The sequence below is a fragment of the Panthera onca genome, chromosome B2 (genome assembly GCF_046562875.1).
Source record: "Panthera onca isolate mPanOnc1 chromosome B2, mPanOnc1 haplotype 2, whole genome shotgun sequence".
Taxonomy (NCBI): Eukaryota; Metazoa; Chordata; class Mammalia; order Carnivora; family Felidae; genus Panthera; species Panthera onca.
In genome coordinates this window covers 149,439,680-149,459,064 of record NC_138343.1, presented here as the reverse complement: position 1 = coordinate 149,459,064, position 19,385 = coordinate 149,439,680, and the positions used below count along the sequence as shown (strand labels likewise).

Here is a 19,385-nt window from a genome sequence, read left to right as displayed (position 1 = left end):
TACATTTTGTGTAGAACACAGGTAAGTCCCGCTGCCCTAACAAGCTGGCAAGTGATCGGGTTCCTTAAGAGTTTAAACCTTTATCATTTTAGCTCAGCTTTAACAGAGATGATCAGGGTAAATCTTCCGAAAATCTGTCCTCGACTAGATGAAGGAAACTGACAGTAAAAGCGATGAACCGTGTTGCGTCTTTCCACAAACTTGACTGAAGGGTAAAGAGTGAGGCTATGAGGACTTAGACCGGGAGGGAGACAACTATTGAAGTAAATACGGATCAAACAACAGGGAGGTCAATATTCACATGAAGCGTCACATTTGCTGAAGCGGAGCATCAACATCACCGTTGATATTTAAGAACCTGTGAGGGACTGAAAGGACATTTTCAGCAGCAACCGCTCACGCATTTACCCTGGACGTAACAACTTCTTCAAAAATGAAGAGAAGAGGGAAAGAATGTGTGGTGGCTGCAGGTCTCCACGACCACAGACGCAAGTGGCTCCTTCCCGCAGGCCCGTGCTCCCCTCCCGCCCCTGCGCACTGAGGCCTCGACCGGGAGAAAATCCAACGCCATTACCCCGGACTATCAGAATCACTAGAAGGAAAAACAAGATTCTTTTCAACAAATTACGTGCTTCAAAACTTCTCATCTAGTCTGTGATCTGGGATTTGGATTTAACTCGACAATGCAGGTATAAAAAAGCTCTTCAGACAGAATTTGTATGCTCAACTATGTTAACAAGTCTGTTAACTGCCACACATACAGACAGCTAAAACTGCAGAGATCTTTCAGTTCATTAGTCAAACAATAAACTGGGTGAACCTCACTTGTCTGTTTCATCCATTTGAGAAATCTGGTAAAAATAAGGAATATAAAATCTCACTGAAAAAGTAAACGTGTCAGTGGTAATTTAAAGAACTCCATTATTCAAAAAGATTTTTTCCTTGACTAAAACTAGTGTTTTTAAACATATTTATTAAAGTAACTTCGGTTTTTATGAACAGACCAATGAAGTGTTGCTTATGCCCACACTGGAGATGGAAATACAAAGACTGGAAGCAGAAGAATCATGTTTCCATCACGCTGTAGCACCAACCAAATAATACGTATTTATAGGTCAAATAAAACCTTTAGTGAAATCTTTGCTGGCAGGATAAGATAAATTCTAACACGCAACTGGCCATCATCTGACTCCTCTGACGCCGTATTAATATAGTTTACAGTGCTAAACATCTTATTCTAGAATACGCCACCAGAAACAAGCACACAGAAAGTAGACTTATTACTACATCTAAAAACATTCACAATCAACAAAATTCTCGTAACGAAAAGCCCACAATAAAAACAAGGTAAAAACCTGAGATTTCCACAGGAACCTAGAAATCGCATTACTGTGATGAGTGGTATTAAAGTCTTATAACACACAGCGCCCTCTACTGGAAGGCAGAAGATTAAAGAACCAAATCAGCTGCCTGTCACCAAATTGGTAAGTGACCTTGGGCCAGACATGGGCCTCAGGTATCGGATCTGAAAGAGAAGAGTTAGAGCGGCTTCATGAAAACTTTGAACGGATTTTTGGTGGGCGCCTCGGTCCCCCTGCTGACACCAGCCCGCATGGTACGAGGACACAGGAGTGGTCTTCCAGCCGCTGCGTCCGTGTAGATGCCTCTGCCGAAGCGCTCTGCGGCTCCGGCTCACCAGCGCTTGAACTCCTCACTGGTTATCTGAGGCACTGACATTACTTTTCGACATTTAAACAATTTTAGAAATCGCAAGAAAGTAGAATTCTAATTAAGGTAACGTGTACTTAAAAATCCTAAGAAAAGGAAATAACAAAAGGCAGACAGAACTTCTCTCTTCAAGAACGAGGACAGGAGACAATATTCATCCCTATCCACCTCGGCAGGAAGACGTGCCATGTCAGAGCGGGAGACGTGGTAATGTGGCACTCAGAATTCTTAACTCCACTTAAAATCGTTTTTGGCTTTTAACATGTGTATTTGAACATGTAAGGATTTCATCTACAAACAGGTGAAATGGCCGGTTGTAGGGTGTCTTAATATACAAATGATCAAATATCAAACTCCTGTAAAAACTTCCCTTCTCCTTGTTTTTATAGACTAGCACGTTTAAAATAGAAGCATTTTTAATTCAAAGTGCCTCCTGCTTCACCTGGGCAGACGGCACCTGGCACAGAAGCAAGGGACACACACAGCTGCTGACAATGCCTTTTCTTCCAGTTCGGCAACACGAACAGAAAATCCTCTTTACAACAACGCTAACATTCTCAAAACATCAGCCAAACCCTCAGCAGTCGCTCGGCCATCCCCCAACCCTCCCCCCGAGTCCCACTGGTCCCCAACCCCCCCCCCCCCAACCCGTCCGAGTCCCACCCGTCCGACTGCACAGGAACCGCGCGCTACCTGTTTTCTTGCCGGCGGCAGTCCTGCTGCTCCAGTCTCAGCATCGGCTTCACTGTCCCGCGCTCGGCCGTGCCGGGGGCAGGCAGTGCCCTGTCGCTGTCCAGCCTGGTGGCGCTCTAAGCCGAGAGAAAACACGGAGCGTTTACAGACAGCGTGCAAGCCAGCCACGCTCACGCAGACTGCTGCAGGGGAACAGCTGATGCCAGGCTGCCCGTCAGGGGGAGGCGAGACACAGATGCCGGAGAAGAGCGGGGAGCAGAAAGGGCACGGCCGTGCCGAGGACGTCAGGTGCACAGACGCACGCCCGAGAACACGGTCACCGAAAGAACAAACCACACAGCTGCTTTCCTGTTCAAAGAGCTAAAGGCGGGCTCTAACACACAGGCGTGCGGAGGTGGTGCGTGTAAACGGGGCTCTTCAAAACGGGCAGGGACGGGAGCGACTCCTCCCAAACGCTCTCTCAAATCAGAACAGAGCTGAGCGTGTGTCCACTCTGAAAAGTCAGGGTCCTTCTTTTACTTGTAAGGAAAGGAGTCAAAAATCTGCTCATGACGGCTCAACACCCAATGAAGAACTCAGGACAGAGGCTGGTTTGGTTCTTGCCCTTCATCAGGAGAGAAAGAACACAATACAGGGGCCCGATACAGTACACTTCAGTCCTTCGAAGGAGGGCACGTCCCTAACCACCCTGTGGCAGAAGGAAAAGCTACCCGGGTTATTAAGCAAACAACAGGAACAGCATCATTCTACTTATACAAAGAAATTCACCGTAGCAAAAATGTTATGTGAGATTTCTCGCTACATCTGTTTATTGTAGAAATTGAGCTTGACAACAGAAGCCATTCTTATCAACTAGAGAGTAACTTTGGGCCGTATCTTTACAGTTTTTCATATTTTCCATAAAGGAGGTTATACAACCCCCTTCACAAAAAATACTCCTTTTCATGTGTTGTAAACATCGGATGGTATTTTTATGTCACAGAACTGTAATGGCTGCGTAACAGCTGTCTGTTTACCAAAGTTCACTGAACTAATCCTTTGTTAGGCTGCTTAAAATGTTCACCAGTCCAGGGTGTCCTGGCAATCACGTTTGTAAATACATGCATTCATACACAATAAATACTTTCATAAAATACGCTTATAAAAATAAAATTCCTTGGCCAGGATGGCAGCACAGACTACAAAAAACTGTTATAAATGGATAAGGAGGCAATGGGTAAGTAAATTATGGTACGTTTATAAGCTAACATATTATAAAACAATTTTAGGTTGTTTTCAAATAAAAGGCTTACAAAATAATAACCAAAGGAAGCAGGACAGAAAGGTGTGGATGTGTGCAGATACTTATTTTTTTTCATTTTATTTTTAATGTTTATTTTTGGGAAAGAGAGTGCGAGCGGGGCAGGGGCAGAGAGAGAGGGAGACACGGAATCCGAAGCAGGCTCCAGGCTCTGGGCAGTCAGGCAGAGCCCAACACGGGGCTCGAACCCACGAACCGTAAGATCATGACCCGAGCCGAAGTCGGACACTTAACTGACTGGGCCACCCAGGCACCCCTCATTATTTTTAAATGTATAAATGAACACATCTACAACAGGAAAGAGATTAGAAGAGGATCCACGAAAATATTATCAACAGTCAACTATCAACTGCAGATGAATGATTTTCATTTTTTTCCTCATTTTGCTGAGTTTTCTGTTTCGAGCATACATTTTTATAAGAAACTAAACTTTTTATGAAGACAGCTGCATCTGGTTCCAAGAGTACCTGCTCACGTACTTCTCAGAGGGGTCTCTGCTGCAGCTCCAGTGCCCCAGGCACCTTCTCACCACGAGAAGAACAGCAGTGAACATACCGAGTGGGACCCTTACCTCCACCAAGTCAACAAACAAGGCAAGCATCAGCTGGCACAGAGAATTTAAAATAAGGCGCTGTAACTATGAACTATGAACCAAGCATGAACTATGCCTGGACGCTCAAGAAGATTTCAAGGAGGAATGAGCAGAAAGGAGCCGGCTGCACGAAAACCAGCAGGAAGGACAGTCGAGGAAGAACAAACTGGCCCCAGTGCCCGGATGGGAAGGAGGCGCGTGTTCTGTGCACAGGCCAGGTCGAGAGGAGAGGTGGCCGGGGCCGAAGGAGCTGTGTGAGCCAGAGGGAAGTGTGTGACATTTGGGATGAGAAGCCACTGGGGGCTTGGAGAGCCGGGCGGTAACGGGCTCTAAGTCGTATGTTCAGAACACGAGCCTGGCCGTGGGGAGAAGAGTGACGAGCCAGGGCAGCAGCAGAAAGGCCAACTCGGAGGCCATGCAGCATTTCTGCCGTGTGACGACTGCAGCCAGTGTCACCCACAGAAGCAGCGACGGGGAGAGGCAGGTAGCTGCGGACTACTCCGGTCCAACGCAAACGGAACACGCCGACACTGAAGGCTGAGAAGGAAGCGAGGACAAGCAGTGACGGGCTTCTGCTGGAACGATACCACGGACGAGGGTACCACTTACTGACGGGGAAGGGCGAGGAGGCTCAAGAGAGCCCAGCCCTGCTCTAGCTGTGGTGCGTGCGAAACACGTGTCAGACATCACCATGGCCACGTCAAGCAAGCTTCTGGGGTCTGGAGAGGTCGGGGCCAAGGATACAGTCAAGGGTAATGAACACATCCGTGTATTTTAACTACCAACGGCCTAAGATCACCTAGGGAACAAGTACAGACAGGAGAGAAGGGGCCTTGGGTCTGAAACCGAGTTTTGAGGCCAAGTGGAGGGGACGGGGAAGGAGGAGGCATGGGCAGATGAGCCAGAGGAGGACTGAGCACCGATGGGGGAGAAACCAGGAGAACGACGCCCTGGGGGCCGAAGTCAGGCAGCGCCCCCAGTATGCAGTAGGGGCCCAGGTTAGACAGAGGAGACACAGGCCACGGACTCAGCCGTGCGGAGACCATCAGAGACCGGGACACACACGGTCCCTCCGACAGCAGGAGCCAATGGGAGCCGAGGGGAGGAGACGGAGTAACAGGGAGCGGACCGCAGATTGTTTCCTCAAGAAATCGTGCTGGGAAGAGAAGCAGAAAGCTGGGCAAGGGCTGGAGCGCACGGTACAGTTGTTAGAACAGGAGACGGAGCAGCGTGTCCGCATGGCGGCGGCTGTGCCGTGGCCTCAACGAACCACAGCCTCGGCGGCCCCTTCCGGAAGGCGAAGGAAGTGGGTGCTGTGTGCCACCCCAGGCCCAAGCCTAAGCAGGCCGGTCGGTTCCACGATTCCTGTGAGACACCCAAACGTCTGGCCACCCCTGTGGAGAGACGAGCAAGCTGTCCCAGGGAGAAAACAGGAGAACACGTGGAGAGGGGGGCCCGGCCACCTGCGTCCCGGCACAGCCGGGCCACCTCATCGCCCACTAGCAGCCGAATGCAGCAACTCGAGGAACCCCTAGCAAGACCGGCCAACGAACAGCCCGGGTGAGTCCAAACCACATGGCACAGCTGTGCACAAGTAAAACGGGTGCTGTGCGTCCTTGGTCAGTTAGGTTGGGGTGGTTTGTTACTGAGCGATATAGATAACCAGAACGAGGACACAAATCCCCCATCACGCGGAGATACAGGACAACTGTGGGGGCAAGGTCCCCGAGAAGGTAAGCTGGCAGGTGGAGGAGAGGGGAAGTCCACGGTCTCCAGCGGTCACCTGACGGAGAAGGGCTGGTTCCACAGGGGATAAGCCTGGGCCCCCCGCTCGGAGGACACAGCCCAGCTCGCCACCCGCGCGGCCTTTGGTGTGGTGCCAGGAGACAGCACAGATCAGGACAGCAAGCCACGGTCAGAAGTCACTGTGAAGTCGGCTTTCGCAAGAGCTCCAGGAGCATACTCCCAACGCTTTGGCCATGGGGTCCAGAATGTTCCAGAATGCTACACAAACTCCCTGCTACAGGCAACGTAAAGTACCCACCTTGCTCGCTGGCAGCGCTGCCCCGCTGTGAACATCTCCCCCCAAATCGAAAGTTGTCTCCTGAACAATTCTGCCAGGGTAAAAAAAGAAAGACACTGAATTAACAATTCTCAAATGAAAAGGCATCGTTTTTCTTAACACAAAAGGAACGGCTAAATATCCCAACTCAAAGATCAAGACGCCACTTTATTTTCAGCATATAAAGTCACAGAATGAAAACGCTGTTAAAACTTTATGAACTTTTCTTACTGCTCTATACTGAATACTCTCAGGATGCTTTTAAAACTATATTTTAGTAACAATAAATTGGAAAGAACCGTCCAAGAAACAAGCAAGCCGCTTCATCACATAATGGCACATAAATGAAGTGCCCAGTCTGTGGCGCCACGAGCCCGTCTGTCAACACAGGGAAAGCGACACTGACCTCAGGAGAAGACGGCACAGGCACTAAACTGCCTTCCTCTGAAAGCCAATCTGATGAGAGCTGAAAAGCTCACGGATACCACCACTTGGGCCACGATACAGAAATGGGGAGGCACCTGGGTGGTTCAGTCGGTCAACTCTTGATTGTGGCTCAGGTCACAGTTCACGGTACTGAGAGCCCCACTGCAGGCTCCGTGCCGACAGCGTGAAGCCTCTCTCTCTCTGCCCCTCCCCTCCTCATGTGCTCAAGCTCTCTCTCTCAAAATAAATACACGTTTAAAAAAAAAAAATTTTAAGTCCTACTCAATAATGAGGGTAAATACAATCCATTAATCCCAGCCCAAGAGAGAGGCCCAATAAAAGGAAAACAAAGAGCCCTAAAAACATCTGGAAACCGACAAGATGGGTTAGTGCCTACATTTCCGGGACTTCTGCACAAGACAGTCAAAGAGAATGATAACCTCTTTTGTTACAGTATTTGAAAGACAAGGGTCTAGTTTCACAGCACTGTGGTAACTTTAAACTCATGTTTAAGCCCAATCTATAGAATGAAACCGCAAAGAGATGAGGAAACTCAAAACAATTCTTCGAATTAGAAAATCTGATACAAATTCCTCCTCTACCTCATCACTAAGAAAATAAAATCATCTGGGGGGCACCTGGGTGGCTCAGTGGGTTGAGCACCCGACTTCCATTCGGGTCATGATCTCACGGTTCGTGGGTTCGAGCCCCCGTCGGGCTCTGTGCTGACAGCCCAGAGCCTGGAGCCTGCTTCGGATTCTGTGTCTACCTCTCTCTCTGCTCCTGACCTAGTCATGCTCTGTCTCTGTCTCTCTCAAAAATAAACAAACGTTAAAAAAAAAAAAAAAAAAAAGAAAGAAAGAAAAGAAAATCATCTTGAAATGCAAAATAAAAGGGTGCCTGTGGGGCTCAAGTCGGTTGAGCATCCGACTCTTGGTTTTGGCTCAGGTAATGATCTCCACCTTCATGAGTTCAAGCCCCAGGTCGGGCTCTATGCTGACAGCGTGGAGCCTGCTTGGGATTTTCTCTCTCTCTGCCCTTCCCCCACTAGTGTGGGCACACACACTCAAAACATAAACATTAAAAAAACTACAAAATATCATCACTTTAAAATAGGAACTTGAGAAAATACAAGCGTTTACTAAAAGTTACATCTTCTCATCTATCCTGTGTCACTAAGATATTTACAAAACATAGAAACTGTTCTCCTGGTTTCTAATGGTTTGAATGGGAAATTCAGTTTAGCTATTCTGTCTCTGGTAATGCAAAAAAGAAGTATGATAGTTCACCTCCCTCTGTCATCTCTCAAAGCTACATATACACCTTACCCATCCCTGACTCCCTCTTATCGACATAAATATAGCCACAGCTTTCTTGACTCCACCTGTAATTATTCTAGAACAACAAATTCATTTAACACCATGCAAAGCTCATTATTTTTTCACCAAAGCTGACAAAACTAAAATTTAACATGGACTCAGCTGTATTACATTCTGGATACACTAAACGATTACAAAGTGACTTCATTCATGACTTTGATGACACTATCTCAGTATGACCTGTGAGGGCAAGAACCAGGTCTTGATCACGTCAGCACTCAGAGCACAATGACACATGACACTGGTGCTCAATGAATACAGACTAGATAAATACATAAGTGAATAGATGAATGAATAAAATTCCCACGCTGGCCATCAGCATCAAATTGTGCTACCCTAGGGGCACAGTCGGTTAAGCATCCGACTTCGGCTCAGGTCATGATCTCGCGGTCCATGAGTTTGAGACCCGCGTCGGGCTCTGTGCTGACAGCTCGGAGCCTGGAGCTGCTTCAGATTCTGTGTCTCCCTCTCTCTGTCCCCTCCCCTGCTCACACACAGTCTGTCTCTCTCTCAAAAACAAACATTAAAACAAGAAAAAAAAAACACAATGAGAGGTCATCTCACCCAGTTAGAATGGCTATTACTGAAAACATTAACAAGAGTCATAGGAGGGAAATACCAGGTGTCGGCGAGAATGTGGAGAAGAGGGAACCAGTGCGCAGTGTTGGTGGGAACGTAAATTTGTGCAGCACTGCGGGAAACAGTACGGAGTTCCTCAAAAATGAAAAACACAAGCACCATATGATCCAGCAATTCCACTGCTGGGTATTTATCTGAAGAAAATGGAAACGTGGACTTGAAAAGGCAGATCTGCATCCTAGGCTCACTGCGGCATAATTTACAGCAGCTGAGATATAAAAGCAACCTAAGGGTCCCGTGACAGATAAATGAATAAAGTCGCGGTGTGTGTACATGTACGTACGTACGTACACACACACACACACACACACACAGGAGTATTACTCAGCCAGAAGAAAGCAGCTTGCCATGTGCCACAACAGGGATGGACCCTAAGAGCACTGTACTAAGTAAAATAAGCCAGACGGAGAAAAACAAGTACCATATATCTCGCTTATACGTGGAATGTAAAAAGATGAAAACAAAAACAAAAGCTCATAGACACAGAACAGACTGGCAGTTGCCAAAGGCAGAGGCTGGGAGGCTGTGGGTAAAAGGTAGAAACTTCCAGTTATAAAATAAAGAGAAGTCCTGGGGACGTGACGTACGGCATGGAAACTATAGTTAGTTACTACTGTACTGCAGGTCTGCAAGTTGCTAAGAGAGTTCATCTTAAAAGTTCTCATCGCAAGTAAAATAACTGTGCGCAGGTCTGGTGACGGACGCTACCCAGACTGTGTGCCCACTTACACCGCATCAGAATGCTGTGCACCTGAAACTAATATATGTCGATTACACCTCGGTTAACAAACACACATACGCACGTCTGTGAAATATTAAATACTTGGGTTATTGGGTTATCGATCTAGAAATGTGTGTAACAGTTGCACAGTAGAGCAAAATGATGTGTTTATTAAGAAATGACACTTCTTTCTCATCTATGGATGGACACGTAAGCGCTGGTAGATTCAACCAGTGAGCAGTTTCACCAGGTTGACAGGAAAAAGATGTAATACTAATTAACATAAAATTTCACAGCACATTCCTGTCTAGGAGACCTAAGCCACGTCCTTGACACGACCTCTGCTTCCGGCCAGAGACACAACAAGGAGACGACTGTCGGCCCCCAAAGCAGGGACCATTACGGCAGAACAGCCGGGAGTGATCCCTCCCTCCACGGAAAACATCCCAGGGCAAGACGTCCCAGGGCAAGACGTCGCGGCGGTGGTGCGCCCACGCTCAGCAGCAGATGCAGACCGTTACCACCGCCACCAGCAGACACGGGACCCGCGACTCAGGGACAAAGCACAGCTGGGGGTAACCGCAGGAACTGCTGAAAATCAACATGGAACACACCAGAAGAACCCGCGTCGTACGATCATGTCTTTGGAATGAGTGTGGCAAGAAAACCCTCAGGCAGGCAGAGAGGTCTCTGGTGCTGAAAGAAAGCAGCAGAGCTGAAGAAGAGCTGAGGACTAAAATGGAAAACATTAAAAATAATGACAAATGAAAGGAAATGAAACAAAACCATCTGAACATGACTATGTGCTGAAAGAAAAGAGGCTACGTATAGGTCATGACACAGACAGGAAAGGAGGATGTGCCTGATAAATAAACAAGACCTTAAAACAAGAAGAGAAAAGCTCCTCCCAGAGGCAAAACAGAAGGGTGAGGTTCGACACGCATTCAGCTTAAACTTGGAACAGCATCGGGCAGAAACGGACTTTGAGTGGGAAAGCCCTTGTTGGTCTTCCTTAGGAGCGGAGATCGAGGGGTGGGTCCTGGGTCGCAATTGGGAGCTCCAAGTGAGAGGCGACCAGCCCGTGACACGTCCCACACGGACACGTGTGAGGATCCCCAAAGTGTCAGCGTGCAGACAGACGTCACGTCTTTACTCGTACCAGCTGCCTCTGATCGCTTCCTTGGCCAGGACTCCACAAGGACCCAGGACGAACTGATAACCCACCAGGCACCATCACAGTAGGCTTTATAAAGCCGAGAAACTGGCAAGAGACAATTCCAAGCAGCTACAAGTTCGCACCTGGCCCACAACGCGAGCTCTGAGCAGCGGGCTGAGCAAAGGCAGGCCCCGGAAGGAAACGATGGGCCGGGCAGCACAGAGCGCGGCCCCGCGCTGTCCCTGGCCCCACATCCTGTTCCCGGCACGCTCCTGGAGCAGGGCTCCTACCGCAGGCTCTCTGGTGGCCATCAACGGCACGAGCCGTTGGGCTCGAAGGGCCACGTGGCTATTTTCCCAAGACCCGTGCCCCAGCAACCTGCGGAACGGATAACAGAGTAGCCAGACAGCGAGCGCCTGCTTTATAAAGAACGATCAGTGACCTAATGAAGTCCTACTCCCTCCCCACTCAGGAACTCTTACTAGATGGCCAGTAAGGACTTTTGTTTTCTGGTGACAGGCCCACGTGGCAAGGCCTCAGAAAGGCACCAGGTGGAGCTGAGACGCTTCTAATGCCGCACGTGTTTCACTAACGCGGGCAGAAAAACACCGCCACAAAAGTTGTAGCTCCACGGGACCATCACGGAGAATACCACCAGTTCTTCCTGAGAGAGTCAAGTATCGGCCAAAAAGACAAACCCTGAAAATAATTTAAAAACCAGCCCCAACTTCCAATGTTCAGATAAAGTCAAGACCTCTTTCTTCCTCCTCCAAAACCAGCCCAAATCAACAAGAACAAACCCCACTTGGAATGTTTAAAAATAAAACCACCTGTAATAACGCACGCCTGATTCTGATCGCTTCTCACACGATCAGACACCCTGAAACTCTCACAGCTGACATAGAATTACCCAGGCTTCTGTCTGGGGCCCTTGGCCGTCAGGCCTCCATCCACGGGTCTCTTGGCCACAGCGTGGTCCTGGCTGGGGTCCACAAACTTGAACACGTGTGACGCCCCAAACTGCACTTTCATCCCGCTCTGCAGCATGGTCGTCTCGGAGATGCGCTGTCCTTCCACGTACGTCTCGGCGTCCATGCTTCTCGGAGTCACGGTGACAACTCCATCCATGTTTGTGAGGTCACAGTGATGGGGCTGAATTCCTGATCCAAACAGCTAAGATAAAATCAAAGAAACTTCCGTCACAAAGGACACAGTACTTAAAAACAGAAGTTTTGGTACTTTTTAGTGGATTTCCTCCCAACAGTACAAACGTAAACACTGTCAAAATAGCATCAAACTGAACACATTAATTTTAGCATCCAGTAACCTGACTGAAGACATACAGGGTTGAAAAGCACACGGCCACCTGAAACATTTACCAGATAATTAATAATCTGTACAGATCATTAGGATCACACACCCTTTATCTGTCTTACCGCTATGCTGAAGGAAGGGATGTTAGCACAGGAAAGGACACTAAGGACCCGACCCATCATTTGCAGTCGGCAAAGGGCAGCACAGGAGAAAGGGCGGTCTGCCGGAGTTCAGCTGAGTTCTATCAGGTAATGAACCCGAACTTCCTCTTTAAAGAACACTTCATGCTGTTTTCATTAAGTACCTGAGAACCACATCCTGCTAACATTTTAACTACCGTTCAGGAAGCCCCCACTGCTACGGGCATCAGTCCCAGCAACAGGACTCTCACACAGGCCACCTCCTCTAATCCTGACAAAGACCCATGAAGTCATCACCACCTTCTGGAGAAAAGCAGTCTCAGAGGAACACGATGACCACGTCAAGTTTCTAGAGACGGAGAGGGGACCTAATTTCACAGTCTGCTCTGTTCACAGTGGAGCATTTCTTTATGTTAGAAGATAAAGTCTTTCCTTTCTGTCCATTCCTTCATCCGCTGCCGTGCGGCAGGCCCTGCGCTACGTGCCCTCGCCCACCCAAGTGTGAGCTACGGAGGGAGCTAGACCTGTGGCCACCCGCGCACCTGGATGGAGTTCTCCTCGAACTTCTCTGTCCCGACCTCAGTGACGCTCAACTGAAGGCGGTAAAGCTTGGGCTTGTCCCTGGAGTCAGAACCATCTGCAAAAGGAAAAAGTACAGAACTTCATTTGTAAAGGGTAATGTTCTTGTCATGTCATTTGAAACAGGCCAACAAAAGCAAACAAAAGCTTGTCTTAGAATGAACGACAGCTCTCAATTCTCAGGATTTCTTATCAAAAACTCCCCAAATTTATGCCATGCAATTTAACTAAGTGGATGTACAGAAACTTCCACTTAAGACACAAACACATCAGCTGTTTCGTGTGACTTAAGGTGCCAACATCATCATCTATAACCATCATCTTCTTACCACATGAAAAGAAATCTCTCCGCCATACGGCCCTGGATTTTTGTTAACGATTCTGAAGAGCAACTCTATTAGCAGGTAAAGATGACCAACACACACGGACTTCCCTTCAGACCAGATCCTCCTCCCAGCAAACCTGCCATGCAGACCGCACACGGCAGGCACCAGGTGCACGGACGGGGTATAGCAGGGTCACTGGTGGAGGTTTTAAACATATCACCTCATGGCTCATCCAGACCTTTTGGACCAAGATCTCTGGGGAGGAGGCCCACGCGCACGTCTTCCGAAGAATCTCCCTAGGTGATTCCAATGCCCATTTCTGACATTAAGTTCCAGTAAGAACTACCATCAAATGTGCTTAGCTCCATGGGAACTTGGGGGTGGGGGGGGTGGGTGGCCAATCATTTTATACCTCGGTGAACTGTAGGTCTCTTTAATTTCCCTGTGCAGGATAGGATCTCTGTGGTGGGCTGGGGACGGGGATGGCGTGGGGAGGAGAAGGGAGAAGAGCAAGACAGCTGTTCACTTGTACCCAGATGTTCACTCACTTCTCGCCTACTGTGCTCAGTGCAGGATACGGATCAAAGATTTCTTCAGATTTCAGAGTTGTGAACGTACAAGGAAACAGGCCTCACAGGATCAGTGAGTCCTGACCCGCCTCCGGGCCGTGGCCATCAACCTACACCAGGTCCTTAAAAGGCCGAGCGGAGCCTCCCTGACCTACTTCACCGACGTGCTACTACCCTGCAGCCCCACTTATGGGGCCACGAGTCACAATCTCTAGTCGCTGGGATCAGGAGGCAATCGCTTCCGAAATTAAACACTGGGAGCGCACGTGGGGTGTAGACTGCTCAAGTCTCTTAGCTGTGGTGCGGCCTGAGCTCCGGCAGACAAAAGACCCTGCGAGCACACAAGTTCTATGAGCACTGTTGTCAATTTCACAGTACACACAGAGTAACATTCCAATAACATTTCCCCCTTCTGGCGTATTTCAGAAACCTGTCAAATCTGGATGAAAATAACCTGTATTTGAGAGACACAACATCTCATGTGAATGAGAATTCATCATCTACCACACTTCACAGCTGGAATATTCTCATCATGTGCGGTGCCACCTGGAGCATTTTTTTTTTTTTTAAACAGTTATTTCAACTCCAAGTCCTGACCCAAAATGAGGCACTGGAACCATCCAGGGCTTCCCCTGGACGCGGGCAGTTCCCTTCCATACCCGCAGAGTCCAAGCCCCCTAGGAATGTGTGGGATTTTGCCGGCTTTAAACAGCACAGGCAGTCCCAGTACATAGTCCCGGTCAGGAAGTGGCGTGCGACGTCCTCCTCAGCACCACGGATCGCTTCATCCTCCTGCCGCTCTCCCTGGTGCACGAGTGTTTTATTTACTTGCCGCCCCATCTCCGAGCTCCTTGGCGGCTCTTTTTTAAATCTTTGTATCTTGATATTGGGTACAGCGTCTGCTCCACAGTATACACTCAACAAAGGTTTAGTTTATTAACAGGAAACAATCAGTGACGGAAAATGAAGAAAATAATGCAATATGGTCACAAAGAAATTACACCAATGCATTACAAAGTAAGCAAAAGCAGCAAATAAACGATGAAGAACAATGGCTTCCATACAAAGTTGAAAAATACCAAGAACATGAAAAATACCAGTTTAGGGATGAAAGAAAAACTTGACATGAACATTCTTCTGCATTCTGAGTGCTTCTGAGGGGTACCTTGTGAGCTAAGAGGTGGACAGGTTGTGCTTTGCTACATCAGCAGAGTTGCAAGTATAAAGCAACGGGGAAGTACGGACCTCTTGCCCCTCCCCCCCATCTCGCTGTGCGGGAAACCTCCGACTGACGGATCAGAGGGAAGCTTCTTCCCCGGTTCCTCAGTTCTTACGACTTCACAGTAAGGGAAAACACAGATACGGCCTCCAGGGGTGGATTCTGAGTGAGCCAAGTGGCAGCGACCAAACTCACTGGATACAGTGGGGTTTGGCCGGAGCTGGGGAGTACGGGCAGGGGAGGCAGGTCATCTTCAAATGATGGACATCTTTCTTTTTGGAACATTTCACTCCTCTGTCCTTAGTAAAAGGACAGGGACCATCTCAGGGGTGTTGACGAACACGGAAACGTGGTACCTGCAACAAACCCTTGCATTTCCCCCCCTGCTCACTCAACAGTGCTCCACAGACCGTTCACTCCTGCCTGAGCACCTCTCTTGCGCACACAGGACAGACCTGCAGAGCCTTTAAAGGCACAGACGAGTCTAAGTAACTCTCCCTCCGACAGCAGTGCTTCTAGCAGGTGGTTCCTTTACTGTCCTGACAGAAAGTCAAAAGTATATAAAATATTCATGTAGTTCGAAATTCAAAAGGCACAGAAAGTACACAATGAAAGGCAGCCTTCTTTTCCTGGCCTAATTGTCCACCCAGAAGCAAATCCTGAAAATCTGTTTTATGCACATACAATTAAGCAACTCAACACACATTTTTTTTTCTTTTTTCTGGACAAACATTAGAACACTCTTCAGGGTTGACACATGAAATACAGGCCATCTAGTCAAATGGGCAATCGCTGGGCCCCATTCACACCAACACCGGGGTTTTATCTAAAATTCAAGTCTCTGGATGTCCTGAATTCTATTTGTCGACTCTGCTACCGCTAAATTACCATTCGCACTGTTCTGCACCTTGTTTCTCTGCTTTTGCCTTTCTTAATTTGAGATATAACCCCAAGTTTTCCTAGTACCCTAAACATTAAGAGAAAACAAGCCCTTATACACAGAAGGCCATTTTGTCAAGAGCACTTTTGTTCGTACCCTAGGACAATGCTGCCCTTCCAGCTCTGCTTTTGCCTTTGCTCGTTTCCCAGGGCGAACTTCTGCAAGTTAGTTTCTGGTACGAAACACGGTCTGCCATACCACTTACAAAAGGGGGAGCGATGCGTTCATTGAAAGAAGGCTGAGCCACAGAGTGTTTCTTGTGTCCCAGGGGTGGTGAGAAACTGAACGTACGTTCACATCCCCACAACTATCAAATTTTTGAAGCTTACTGAAACAGAGCTTAGAGCGTATTTTCACTCACTATTTAGAAAAACAAACAAACTAGCTCCTCTTAAAAATGGAAAACTAGAAACACTCTGGTCAAACTTGAGGAGTATATGCTTTTTTTTTTTTATACACAGCAGGTTAAAAAAAAAAAAAAAAAGGAAGTGTTTTCTCCTTCCTAGTGCCCCATAACTTTACAGTATGAAATTAACAAACACATGAAAACATTAAAGAATCCTTTTCAGGAATAAAAAAATACAAAACACACAGTAAAAACAGGTCTTAGACTCTATGCATGTAGAATTATCAAAACAGGTGATAAACATCACTTGCTGAAATGTTCTTTACAAAGAACAAATGCCGAAGTTCCCAGTTCGGCTAATAACCAATGAAAACGTGCACACTCAGTTTGGAGGAAATGCAACAAACAGAAGATGCTAAAAGGTGGGTAAACTCTATACGGCATGGGAGAGCATTAGAATGTTACATTAACATGTAAAAAAATAACACTCAAAATATAAAAACAAAAAAAGAAATATTTCCATAAAACCAAAACTACCTGTACTATGGAACGTCACAAAGACGCACACAAATTTGAGAAATTCTAAGTGAGAAAGTACATCTTCGCTAACAAGAAACAGATTTCAACCAGGAGAACAGAGCTAACCCTGGAAACGTCCTATAACGTGGTCGTAACACAAGCTGAGGGTGGATTCTCTTCCCCTTCAGCCTCCCAAATGTTGTCAGACACACACCACTGCCTGGGACAGCCCTCCCCGCCGGCATCACAGCCAGGGTGCGTGACAGCAGGGCACCTGCCGCTCGTCTGGGCCTCATTCTTACCCACCACCCTCGCTCTCTTCCCGCCCCTGTCCCCTCCTCCCCCAGCTTCTCCCGGCTTCCTAACCTGCCTGGGCAGAGGAGGGGAAGGACAGGAATACCATTCCCGCCCTTCTTTGGCCGCAATCTCTCACTTAAGACTTAACCCGAATAAGGGAACCAGACGTTCCTATAAAAAACGCTTGTATTAAATGAAGCGAATGCTGCATACGGAGCACTTACTGATCCGGATAAGGTGACAGTACAGTCCGTTTCTTAGCATCAAGTTATTCGTATCAATTCAAAAACTCATGCAGAAAACGTCTGGTCAGGTAACACTGTTCTGCCCAAGACGTCCATTAGCGCTCTAGTCCCAGCAGTAGTAGGAAGCATAGCATTACCTTCGTAAGCGTGATAGCTGTAGTAGGCAAAGTGACTCCTTCTCCCTGGGACTAGGCGCACATGCACGGGGCCCAGGTGAAGGCAGCACCGGCAGGACAGAGGCCACGCGGAGCACGTGAAGAGGGAAGGAGGAGAGAGACAGGAGAGGGTGAGCTGTAGGAGGACACCTTTCAAAGGGTGAAAAGCACATTTCTCCCGCAGTTTTCAGGGCTGTGAGGACAAGACAACAGCGCTCCAGGCAGCGTGTGTGTTAGAAACCAACGCACACTGTTAAGGAAACACCAAGACATCAGGTCACGGAGCAGAAGAGCAAGGGTTAGTTCATCACATAGAAGACGAGCACCCAATGTGGCGGATTCCTTCTGTTAAAAGAACACACTTAAATCCAAATCAAAGAATAAAAGGACTTTTTACCACCCCTCCATCTCTGCAAAAGCCAGTGAGGACAGTATGAGCACACACCCACACCTCGGAAACACCGAGCCCGGGCCCAGCCTTGTGGGTAGGTGCTTGGTGGGTAACACGTCCGGTGGAAATACAACACTGATCTGTTCAGGACAAACCCACATTTACCAGCATTATTTCCTCGTAAATGGAAACGAAATCCACCTCAGTCAGCATGCTGACTGCTCAACTAGTAATAACGTGAACTTGCAGGGCCCCCAGGGGCTCAGCAGGTTGAGTGTCCGACTTCAGCTCAGGTCATGGATCTCACAGCTCGTGAGTTCGAGCCCCGCGTCGGGCTCTGTGCTGGCAGCTCGGAGCCTGGAGCCTGCTTCGGATTCTGTGTCTCCCTCTATCTCTCTGTGCCCCCACCCACTCGCATTCTGTCTCTCTCTCAAAAATAAATGAACGTTAAAAAAAAATTAAAAAAAACAAAAAACATGAACTTGCAAAAACAGCATGGCCCAGAAAACACAACATGGCTTCGGCGAGGAAGGCCTCGGCCCGGCTCTCGTCTACCCGGGGGACCGACCGTGTGGCCGATGTGAATCACAGGCTCTCGTGGAACAAGGGCGAGGGAGGCGAACTGGCGGGCAGCCCGAGGCACTGGGGAAGGAGGTCAGACCACAGGGAGGCACCTGAGGGCGGGGACGGCTCTGGTACCTCGCCCTCCCCGGAGCAGAAGCTCCACCGTCAAGGTGGGTAAAGGCAGCAGGGCGCCAGCAAGGAGGGACACATGCGACCGAGAACCCCACGCACGCTGCGCCAACATCCAGAGAAAGGTTCCTCTGCGGGGTCTGTTCTCGTCCCACACACGTGCCTACAAAACTCCTTTGTGTTTAACAGGGTGACTACAAACGTGAAATGAGCAGGGAAAATAGCAGTTCTCACTAGAATGTCAGTGGTCCAGGTCTCGGCAGGTCTCATCGGTCTTGCTGTGGCTGTACCTCGGAGGCCCTGACCAGGGAGGGCCTGACACGTGGTAAGTATCAATAGATACTTGTGAGACAGATGCACGGATGAATGCTCGCCCCGGCTCTGCTCCCCATGCAAACCCCCTTCCCACCGTCCTCTGAAAATTACCCCATGTCAGCTCTTTATCAGGTCCCTCCAGACAGACACTCCTGAATCCTCAAAAATTTAGGTTTGGAGAAAACCATTAGCTTCTAGCACGCAATGCAAACTTTCAAAAAGCAGACCCAATGATCCTAGAAACTTCTAAGTTCCGACACACCGGCTGGCCCTCAGATGGCCACCGTGTGCACACGCCCTCCGGTCGCACAGCAATACCGGGCCAGGGCTCCAAACCACAGCGACAAGTTTAAATGAACTTTTCGGTCAGAGAACCGAGGGACAAAGCAACACTGACACATTCCTCACAAACAGCTCACCGATTCTGATAATTCCTCAAACGTAACAAGTATAAAAACTACCACTTACCGCACACCGCCACCGATCATAAGTTACAGAGCATCGGCCCAAACCCTACTTTCCCGCGTCCACAGAGCCTGCCTGTGCCACCGGCTGCGGGACCACATCTCGTAAACACCAACGCTCGAGAACCCAGGAAGAGAAGGACAGAATTCCTGTCTGAGCAACTCCAGACGTTTGCA

At 48.4% G+C, this 19,385-nt stretch overlaps 1 protein-coding gene across 6 annotated transcripts in view; it reads right to left on the bottom strand.

Moving 5' to 3' along the window:
- The window catches only part of AFDN (afadin, adherens junction formation factor), a 138,999-nt gene that overhangs the window by 60,152 nt on the left and 59,462 nt on the right, over positions 1-19,385 (bottom strand). For 5 of the 6 annotated variants that reach the window (XM_078447566.2, XM_078447568.2, XM_081795791.1 and 2 more), the window contains 4 exons: positions 12,693-12,787; positions 11,607-11,869; positions 6,358-6,427; positions 2,422-2,537 (listed from right to left, as the gene is read on the bottom strand). In XM_078447566.2, the coding sequence (XP_078303692.1) occupies positions 2,422-2,537; positions 6,358-6,427; positions 11,607-11,869; positions 12,693-12,787 (544 nt within the window). Of the gene's footprint in view, positions 1-2,421; positions 2,538-6,357; positions 6,428-11,606; positions 11,870-12,692; positions 12,788-17,327; positions 17,379-19,385 lie in introns of all 6 variants that reach the window. The other variant, XM_078447567.2, reaches the window with a different exon arrangement.